This window comes from Neophocaena asiaeorientalis, unplaced genomic scaffold, assembly GCF_003031525.2.
Source record: "Neophocaena asiaeorientalis asiaeorientalis breed wild unplaced genomic scaffold, Neophocaena_asiaeorientalis_V1.1 scaffold20, whole genome shotgun sequence".
NCBI lineage: Eukaryota > Metazoa > Chordata > Mammalia > Artiodactyla > Phocoenidae > Neophocaena > Neophocaena asiaeorientalis.
In genome coordinates this window covers 630,743-641,686 of record NW_020173387.1, presented here as the reverse complement: position 1 = coordinate 641,686, position 10,944 = coordinate 630,743, and the positions used below count along the sequence as shown (strand labels likewise).

Here is a 10,944-nt window from a genome sequence, read left to right as displayed (position 1 = left end):
GGGGGGGGGGGGAGAGAGAAATCCTAAGAAAATTTTTTTCCTAAGCAGATTTTTAATTACAGCTTTACTGAGATATAATGCAGCCTTTTAAAGTGTACAAATTCAGTGGCTTTTGGTATATTCACAGAGTTGTGTGATCCTCACCCACTGTCTAATTTCAGAACATATTCACCATCCCCCAAAGAAACCCCATACCCATTAGCAGTGATTCCTCATTTCTAATCAGGTTTTTAACTGAGAGGAAAGAACTTTTTTAAAGTATATATAAGTCATTAAATGGTAATTCATTTTCTGTAGTAACCATAGAGAATAATTCTGAGATAAGGCACGCGTCTTTGCATCATCACTGTAACTAAATGCTCTGAGTAAGTCTCGCGTAAAATAGAGAAGGTTGTCCTCATAAACTCACTGTGGATATTCCCAATATTTTCTTTGTAGGGACAAGTTCAAGACTAACAGAACTTTGTAAAGAACTGAATGCTTCGGTCCTCTCCATGAAGAAAAGATGGTCTTCTGCAAGTCACCCAGAAAGGACTCCTTTCCTCCACCAACTCTGCGTGTGGCACTATAGTTAATCCAGTGTTTGAATGTGTATTTGCTCTCTGTATGAGGTGGACCTTTTCCACAGAAGTTTCCTGTAGCTACTTCAGATCTTCCACTAAAGTAGTAACTTGAGTCATTTTTCGTAGTACGTTGCCGTGGTTTGGTTGGCGCCTGTCATAAGGGGACACAGAACCTCGTTGGCACTCGCGTCCTCATACCTCTGTCCTCGTCATCATAGAGTGTCTACAGTGTCCCCAGATTTCTCAGCTCCCTCCCCACTGCAGATACAGCCGATCTCTACTGTTGCTCTTTGTGACCAAATACCATGTTTGTCCCAAACCACCAGCTAAGGCCTGGGGAGTCCGGAAGTTGAGGACGTCAACTTAGCATGTCTTGATAATTCGGTCCCTGGGCCCTTCCTTTCTCTTATGCATCCCTCCTCACTCTCTGATTTAGACTTTGGCCTTCTACCATCTGACCGGATTCTCATTGTGAGGTATGGGTACTTTCGTGTTAGATCTTCCTCTTGGATGCATAGGTCTTATTTTGAAATTCATTTGTATACTTCCATTCTGTCAATTAAAACATTCCAAAAGTTGTCTTGGAATTTTTCACTTAACTGCTTGGTTTCAAAGATCCTAAGTGAAAGTCTACCTTCTGGTCATTATCAAGTTCGTAAAGAGTGGGAAGTGGAATTTTTATGCTTATGTAACAGTTTTACCTCTGAATACTGTCCTTTTGTCATGTTACATTCCTTTGTAGTTTTCTAACTCCCTACGTGATGCACTTTACTAGTCGTAAAATAGGCCGAAGGGAAAAGTTCTTTCTCGTTTATTTTGAAAAATGCCCCAGGTCTTCATAATTTATATTTTCATGAAGTTTAGCCGGTTTTAGAATTGTCTGTCTGATTTTCAGCATAGTTTACTTTTTGCTGGAAGGTGGACTTGGCGGAGGACTTGAGGTGAGGAAATAGGAGCCATGTTGTATTTACTCTTAGAAACGGAAGCTGAGAGTCCAGATTAAAATTCACAAGTTATAAAGCTCCACAGGATGTGTTCCTCTTCACTATAGTTTTTCGTATATTTATGATCTACTTTGACTTCTGCTCTCTTTTAACATCCATATAAATGTTCCCATCCAGTGTTTAAGTATTGAATTCACTGAGTTCAGAGCTGTCACTTTTAAAGTATTCCTCCTCCTTTAGTCACAGTTTTTCCCTGGGTGGAGTTGTGCGCTGACCAGCTGCGCTTGGCTTGATGACACCTCTGTTTCTCTTAGTTCCACCAAATCTGATATTCTTTCATTTTATCATGTTACCTGAGCTCATGATTAGTTCCTTCATCTTTAGAAAGACCTCATCTCTCCCATCCTTAGAAGCCGCTCATCGGGGGACTCATAATTAGTCAGGTAAGAAAAAGACCGACGTACTTCCAAGATACGGGTGATGAGGTGGTCCGTCTGGAGGTCTGTTTCCTGAAGACTGAGTCAGTGTCTTGGGAATGGGGCTGTTCCATATGATTGTTTCCTTGTGGTATAAAGATGTAAAAATAATAGCCTTTGATTTTTAAAGACTCCAGCTTTCTTCTGAGTTTCACATCATCTATCAGTATCTTACTTGGCCTGCATTTCCAACCATAGCCCTTTACACTTTCACTTGTGATATGCTGTAAGGGAAGGAGGCAGCAGATTCGGGAGTGTTCCCTCCTGCTTTGTTCTGTGTGCTTGAGGAATTCCCATTGATTGATATGCCCTCACCCCAAGCTCCATGTAAAGGTTGCAGATGGAAAAGCTGATGTGAAAAAAGCCTATGATATTCCTCCCTTTTTAGGTCTTTTTCAAAAGTAAAGATTTCTTTCAGTGTTTTAATGACTTAACTGGTAGTCCTCTACTGATATACGTTTTGGCTTACTCATATCCATCTGACACCGGGACAATCTTGCCTCACCTGTCTTTGTTTTCTGCATTAAGAAATTAACTTTGCTTCCGAAGCAACCATAAGAAGAGTTTCAGAATATCTTGCATTCACACAATTTAGCTGCCCCAAGTATCAGTTTATCCTTCCTGATGGCCGTACATCATTCCCTGAACTTAGGTGCATCCCTCTGGCTGGTTGCTGTGCTTTGTCTCTATGTATCTGGTCACATTCCTACGTGTTGTAAAGTACATAGACATTAGCCGTCTTTCAGCTAAATTTGTTTAGTCCTCCCAAATTGCCCTGCATTTCCCTCTCATTTACTCAACTTTATTTTAAGTATTTGGGGACAGTGTCTACTATTTGAAGTAGGACCTGGAACATAGTAGGTGCTTAATGAGTATTAGCTGAATTAGTGAATGGAGATTGACAGACATTTACCTTGGATGGTGAGCAACTGTCTTTGTTTCCAAATTAAAAATAATTCAGGTCAGGAGCTGTGAGCTGTGGAAGTACTGAATTTCCTTTTTATAGTGATAAGAGGTGACTTGAAAATGGAGAGGAACAAGAGGAAGGAAGTAGTGATGGATCCATGGGAGCCATCTGATCCTTTCTTTGTCTCTGAATGACTGATTTTGACTCCTTAATATAGTGGGTTCTTGCCATCCAATCAGGTCACATGGTTTTATACCCTTACTTATAGATTCCAGAGAACTTTCGCATACAGCATCCTATTTGATCCTTCCAATGCCACGTGGTGGACCATGCAGGTATTATCTCTCTTTTTCATATGAGTTCCAGAGCAGTTCAGTGGTTTGCCACGGTGGCATGGAAGAACCAAAGTGAGTGGTTGGGTCTTCTTGTTCCTAGGTCCATGCTCTCAGCGATGCCCCAGGTAATTAGCATTATCTCTTTTCTGAGGAATTTCTTGGGTATATTAACCCTCAAGGGTAATAAGATATAAACCAAAATTTTTCTGTAGTGTCAGAGAATTTCATTCAGGAAAGGTTTTCTTTTGTGTGTATCCATTTTGGCATAGTTAGTGGAGATAATCGAATGGATTTGGCGGCTGTTACCTAGAAAGGCAGCCGACTTTAAAGTGTATAACTGTTGGTAATTACTGGAGTTATTTAGACTTAATTCTATGTTTGAATGAACTCAGTGCTCACTGCCAGCCTTCTCATACAATGACTCCACATTCGAGAGTCGATGCTTTTATCTCTCGGTGGACTGGATTACAGTTTCAGTTGGATTTTCTCACATAGTTACAGATGCCTTTCTGTTGCCGTCTTTTATGAACAGTAACTTGGCTGTCTCTCAGATTCTTGGATCACGTCTTTTTCCCCTCAGTTCTTTGGAGACATCACTCTATTGTCTTCTAGTGTGTGGTGGGTCTGAGAGGGCTGAGTCCAGACAGATTTTTCTTTCCCTTTTGTAGATGAACTGCTTGTTTGCCCTGAGTACTTGTGATTTCTTGTTTATCCTTGAAATGCAGTAACTTCATTCGAGTGTGTCTCGGAGCCAACAGTTAATCTGTTGGCTTTTTCTGGTCCTCAGTGAGCATCAGACATTGACATTCGGGCCTTTCTGCATTTCTTACCGGTTTATCGGCTCTCTTGTTCAACAATCTGCCCCTATATTGACTCTCTGTTCTCTGTCCTTCACATTTATCTTTCCTTTGATTGCTTTTGGTCTCCTTGTCTTTCTTCCTGCTGTGTGATTTTTTTCCCTCAGGTCTTAACCTCCCATTTCACTGATTCTGTTTTCTGTGGTATTGATTCTGGGCCCCAGTGCTTGCCATGTGGCGTTCACTTCTACAGTTTTCTTTTTTTTTTCCCTCTGTGTCTTTCCTTAGCTCTGCCAGCTTTTTCTCTCGTTGTGTTTTCCTCTTTGACTCCTTTTTTCGTTGTTTGGGAAGCTGAACTCTGTTTTCGTGGATTCTGAAATGATTCTATTTCCAGAGTGTGTTTTTCTGTCTTTTGCTTCTTTCATTCCTTTTGTGTTATTTTGCTTTTTTCTTGTTGCAGAAGTGTCGTGATGGCTTTTTTCTGCTTATTTGTTGGTCTTTGCATGGGACCATTTCTGTCTGCCAAGAAGAGTGTGGATAAATCCTCCTTGACTCCTCCTTTTTCAAGTGAGAAGCATTTGATCACCTGTGCCCCTGAACTGTTAAGGCTGGATATTGATGGAATGTAATGGCAGAGGCTGTCTTTGTTTTCCATTCTGCTATCTGGACGCCGGGGAAGGAGGAGTGAAGCAAAGCCTCCTTGGAGTGCCTTCCGTGGACACTGTTGAATCCTTCGCCCTGGGGCGGCGGGGGGCGGGGCTGGGTCCCAGTGGGGGAGAGGATTGCCCTCGAGTTTCCCCATGTCCATTAGATGTCGCCACAGCAGGAGTGTGGTGGGTTCGTCCCTCTTCTCTGCTGGATTATATGTAGTCAGTGTTTGTGTGTTTGGCTCCAGAGTTACTGTTTCTCTCCTCGGCACACAAACGGCGCACCTGAGATGTCAACCTCCCCTCCTAGTTTTTGCTTCGGGAAACATGCCCACGCAGTGTGCCCTCAGCTTGTCCTGACCGCCACCAGGCTTTATTTCTCCAAGCTAAGAAATGATTGGTAGAGTCCTTTGGAACGCTCTCAACAGCTGCCCAGCAACTGTGGCCTGCTTGACAGCTTCGAGAACCCTCCTCTAATTAGTCCTCGGCTTGGTTGTCAGACACTCTCCTGGAGTCCTCGGTATGGGGTGGTGGCTTTTATTAGTTTCCCCATAGACAGCTTCTTTTTCAGCTTTTGGATGTATGTGTTGAAAGGCAGGAGCACTTATATAAACATGAATTTACTCTGCCATCTTCCCAGCAGTCCAGCTGCCTAAACATTGACTTTGAAGATAATGTCCTTCCTGATCATAAGCTATGTATGTTAGTCAACAGATGGAACCAATATCGCTAGTAGGAAAGCACCATTAACAACTTAATACAGGATTTTTGTTTATTGTTCTTTGTGGAAAGATAACTTTTAACTTGGGTTCCTGGTCCATTGATTAGAGAGATCAGTACCTTCTGGTTTGAAAACAGGGGGCATGTGACATTTTCATGAACTTAAAAAGTTACCAGCCATTGACAGTGACTTATTAGTTAATTAAATATGATGGAATATTTCAAACTAGCACATAATCAGAATTATCAAGAGAAGTTTAAACTATTTTTTACTAACAGGTTGCTAGTTGAGCTGCCCACCGGAGGGTGGTGACCCCATGAGAGCTTTACTGTGACACGGGTTTTCTTACCCGTCTTTTCATCAGCCCATCTTAAAATGTGGTTCATTAAGAAACAGAAAGGAGTTAAGTCCTCATCAGGATGACTGCTGATATTCATGAATATACCTTGAGATGCTTTGTAGGTCTGGGACCTAGTGCCACACAAACTGACATTTCAAAAGTGCATTTATAGGGGGATCACAGATTGGGGGTTTTATTTCGCCTGTTTGTAGGATTGAAGCCTCCTTTCCTCAGTGGGCAGCGTATCCCACTGGGCACACTTTCCTCACCTTCAGAGCCGAGCACAGTGATCAAGGAGCAGGGGTGACAGCCTTGCTCAGTGCATCTAACTCCACCCTGTGCAGTGCCTTCCCCTCAGGTCAGAGTGTTGGCCCTGGTTCCGTCCTGGTGTGAAGTGCACAATGGAACACGTGTCCACGTGTGAGGGACGGAAGAAGTGAAGGTGGCAGACAGAGGAGTTGTGGAAAGGAAAGCCATGTTCATTCCTCCCTTTAAATAATAGCGAGCGTCTCCAGCGTGCTAGAAGTGCCCAGTGCTGGGCACGTGGCAGTGATGACAGCAGACGGAAGTCCTGGCCTCGCGGGGCTCACGTTCGGGCTGGGGGATCAGACGAGACACTCAACGAGGAAAGTTTCTAGTACAGTTGGGAGAAAAATAAAGGCGGGAAGGGGGTTGCAAAGGACGAGTGGTGGTGGAGGCACCGAACCCTGTAACTGTTGTTTCCATTGTCACGGATGGATGGGTTCCTTGGACGAGGAAGCATTGGTGAGCCCTGAGTTCTTGTCTCCTTTGTATCTGTTCATCTGCATCTGGAGAGGCCGTCTTCTGGGCCTGGCTCCGCGGGGCGCTGTGACTTTGGGTCCAGGAGCCGGCTGAGCCCTTTGCGGGGAAACGTGGTAAGGTGAGAGGAGCCAGCTTTGATCGTCACATTGCACTGAATGGTGTGGGCTGCTGTTTCCTCGTAACGAAAATGCAATCAGAGCAGCTTCCAGATGTGTCTTTGTAGAACTTCAGAAATCATGATTGAAACCAAATCTTCCCAATTCCAGCTTCTGGCTGATGATGCTGGAGTGAAAAGAGCTGCTTGTCAGGAGGACGTGAACGCTTGCGAACTGGTTTGAGACGTGGAGGAAAGGCTTAGCCGAGGCGGCTTCCCTCTCAAGTCCGTAGGTTGGCATTAGCTGTGTTCAACCCCCAAAATGAAGAAAATAAAATGACAGCAATATCGAGGTCACAGAATCCTTGAGAAACCATTGTTTCTGCCTTTTCTTTCATCTGTCTATAAAACCTGGACTTGAATTGCCCAGGATCCCAGTGATGGGGTCAGTGGAGCCGGACGCGGGCAGCTACTCATGTTGGGACACAGGTGGCTCTCGGTGGTGGTACTGCTCCCTCGGAGGCAGCAGCAAAGCTCCCTCGGTTTTCTGACACCTGCCTGGCTGGTCCCAGGGAGGGTAGAGCCGAGTGCTGGAGCAGGAGAGGGGATGGGTTGAATTATTCCCATAAGTAGAGCCGATTTGGCATCCTTTAAATTGACTTATTTGCATATAAATGAAAGCACCTTAGGGCATCACTACTGAAAGCCTCCAAACAAATGTCTGATGCAGTTAAGTGCCTGCATTAAAAGAAAGCCCACCCCTTATCTCGCATTCATATCCTCGCAGTGTTTAATAAATCCGTAATAGCATTTGACTTCCCCTCTCTGTATCCTTTTCCCTCCACCACTGCCGACTCTGCAGGGGTGGCTCACTTCCCAGTTTGAAGTGGTGACTTCAGTCTTTGATGGAGTCTGCACATCTCTTGAAAAGGATAAGCAGTAGAGTTTGATGCCTGGAGTCCCACGGTCCAGTTTGGACTCTTGGCAATATTTTTGGTGGGATTTTTTTTTAACGTTAGAGAAACGAGTAGTAGATCTGTGGTAATAGTGGATCCAGGAAGCTTGCGGTGGAAAAGAGGATGAATTTAACCTGAAAAATATTTCTCTGTTCTATAAATCTCTCAGTGACACTTGGATTAATCAAGCATAATTAAATGTAGTTAGATTTTTGTCAGATTGTAGTTGAAAATAATATTCATCTATGAAGAGGGTAATATATTCTGTAGAAATTTTATTAAGCACTTTAGTTAAGCAAACACCAAGGAGAACAAAATCAGCCTCAGGAAGGTTAATTACTAAAAAAACACAAAGTATAGTAGATTATGTAAATCATTTTAATTTTGAATTACCATGGCTTGAGCTTTCATTTACATAGAGAGGTATTTTGGATTTGTTTTTCATATCACATTTTCCAAAAGTACAAAATGGTTATTGCATTCTTTAAAAGTTCTCATCATTTGAGGATTCCATTAAGTTTGCTTAACTTTTTCATGTTACATAGTTTCCAAAACTGAAGAATTGCAGTTGCATTCTTTAAAATGCAACTACTTTGTGATCCCACTAAGTTTGTTATAATTGTAAGAAGTCTATTTTTATTTCTGTACCTTTAAAGAAGTGATCTTTTAAGAGAAGTATTGGGAGAGAGAATGTATGTGAAAGCATCCTGCCCGTGCCTGGCCTCTCCCTAAATAAAATAATTTTTTTTTAAAATAAAGTAGAACAGAGGAGTTTAGACTATAATGATAAATCTTTTTATTTTAGTAATTTCCTTAAAGGGAGAAGTGAAGAGATCAAATTGATTTTATAAGTTATATTTTTTTGTACTCAGAGAATTACATTTTCACTACCCTTGCATGTCTCAGGGATAGCCTTTGATAAGAATCCCCATGAAAATCTCTGAAAGTCTATCCTGGTGTGCTCAGATTTGATAGTTCTTGTCTAAATTTCTAGAGCTAGAGTTTCGAAAGTATTGTCATCTCAGGAACACAAGATTACCCAAGAAACTTGAACTTCGCTCTTATCAGCACTCAGATTCTATGTGTTTCTAGGCTTTTTCATGATAAAAGGACACCTAAAAGTCCTTGGTTTAGTAGGTATACAAAGACCTCTTTATCGCGCTTCTCTGAGATTTTCATAGAAAAATCCTGGAATTTGATTTTGTTGATAATTTTGGCTTCTGGGCTTTTCAGTGAAGATTCTGTTTCCCATTGGATTTGAATCCTTTTGGGATAATAAAATTTCACTTAAAAGCACACTCTATTAAATAATTCTAACTTTTGCCAACCTCAGAATGGCCTGCTGACTTTTGCAAATGGGCCGAAACAGCACAAATGTCAAAGATCATATGTACTCAAAGCAATATGTTCGCCCTGCAGTTAGCGAAGTGAAGAAATGTCTAATCCTGGCACTTATGACTGGCTTAATGGCTCTTCAGTTCATCTCTTGCCTTCCAAATTCGTTGAAAATGACACATTTAGAATGGAATGCTTACTGATTACAGAACTACTTAATGTTTTAAAATATTCTTACCTTGAGATTCTTTTTGGGAGAAAATGGAAAGAACCTTAACATTCAGTTCTGTTTTGGCTCTTCATATATGCCAGGCATTAAAAAGGCAATGACAGGGCTTCCCTGGTGGTGCAGTGGTTTGGAGTCCGCCTGCCGATGCAGGGGACACGGGTTCGTGCCCCGGTCCGGGAAGATCCCACATGCCGCGGAGCGGCTGGGTCCGTGAGCCATGGCCACTGGGCCTGCGTGTCCGGAGCCTGTGCTCCACAACGGGAGAGGCCACGATAGTGCGAGGCCCGCGTACCGCAAAAAAAAAAAAAAAAAAGGCAATGACAAAAGTGAAATCTCATCGGGCGTCAAAGGCATTTGCCGATTGGCCATGCTTGATGTACAAGAGGAGTGATGAGTTGGCGAAAACAGGCAGGATGAGTATAAAATGTTATATTGCTGTTTATAATACATCATGGCAACCCTTTCTTAAAAATTCCATCTTCTTTTGTCACTTGAACTTTTATATCCATGGGAAACCTCAGTCAGTATTTTAAAAGGCACTATATTTACATTAAGAATTGGCCTGTGCCTTTATCTAAAACACTGCTGAGGTTACTATTCCCCATGTTTAATTAGAACAAATGTTTTAGAATAATTACAGCTACCGCCTGTAAGTGTAGGGATCTGAAAACACTGAAAACCACCTGCCGTTGGAGAGGGACCAGGCAAGATCGCAGGCTTCGCAGCCTGGCTTGCCGATCGCCATCAGGACGCGGGTTTTGCCTGGTTGTTATAACCAGCATTAAAGCTAAAATGGAAGGGGCCTGCCAAGATCCTGTATCTGCTCCCTTTTTCTCTAGCTGCCTGTGTAACTCTTCCAGGGGAAAGCATCACATAAAGTCCTTTGATATCTTGCTTTTTACTTTTAAAATTCCTGTTAGAGCTGGCACGTGAATTTGACCAATAAGTTGTGCATACGCTTAAAATTCTTTTTTAGACTAGACCAAACTAAATGTATCTTGGCTCTAAGGAGACAGCCAAGGCAAGGTTTACCTAGAAAGTATAAAGTATTACGTATTTAAAAAATGCAAGTTGGCTATATTCAGTGTCGGAGGAACTGAGCTCTGTCGCCTCTTCCATTGTTTCTCTTATGTTCCTTGTTGTTATTCTGTCCTCTCGCTGTGCTGCACCGGAACCGAATGCTCCACTCTGATTAAAAACCCAGGCTGTGCTCGAGTCCGTCCTGGACGACACGACGCATGTTTTAGGAGGGTGAACCCTATCACTTTAGCATCCTGGCTAACCCTGATCTCCGCAGAGTTCCTTGGTGTTAAAGTCATCTGAGATTGTAATTGCTGCTTCAGGTTTATACATCGTGCCATCTGTTGGTCTAAGTTCACATCCTCACGAAAGTACATGAGTGCTTGTGACTTCAATATTTCCCAGATTTAGAACACAAGTTGTGAATAGTTAAGAAATGCTTGAACCAAATAAGAAAAGTCAACGTGGAGTAAAATATACCGTTGTGAACATATTTAATGCTGCATTGAAATGTAAGGTCACTTGACTGATTTCTTCCATCATAACTCCTTAACTCATAAAAGCAATGTCTAATCTGGGAGCAATAGCTGATTTAACAAGAGAAGTAGAGTAACGTATACATGAAATGAAAGTTCATTACAGTGTTTGTACCCCTAAGTCCAAATCTGACCTGGTTGGCTTTGGGCAGCTGTCAGCTCAGTTACAGTGAAATGTACGCGTGTGTCCGGTGTTCACGAGCTGCCTTGTGGTTTGTAGAGGGAAGCCCGGCCCCTCGTGTTCTGTGCTGTTCTGTGGCC

The 10,944-nt window shown here is 42.6% G+C and overlaps 1 protein-coding gene across 2 annotated transcripts in view; it reads left to right on the top strand.

Moving 5' to 3' along the window:
- The window catches only part of PDK3 (pyruvate dehydrogenase kinase 3), a 49,058-nt gene extending 42,075 nt beyond the window's left edge, over window positions 1-6,983 (top strand). Inside the window, exon 10 of one of the 2 annotated variants that reach the window (XM_024746619.1) lies at window positions 439-6,983. In XM_024746619.1, the coding sequence (XP_024602387.1) occupies window positions 439-469 (31 nt within the window). In that variant the 3' untranslated portion in view covers window positions 470-6,983. The remainder of the gene's footprint in view (window positions 1-438) is intronic. The other variant, XM_024746618.1, reaches the window with a different exon arrangement.
- Window positions 6,984-10,944: the final 3,961 nt, after the last annotated feature.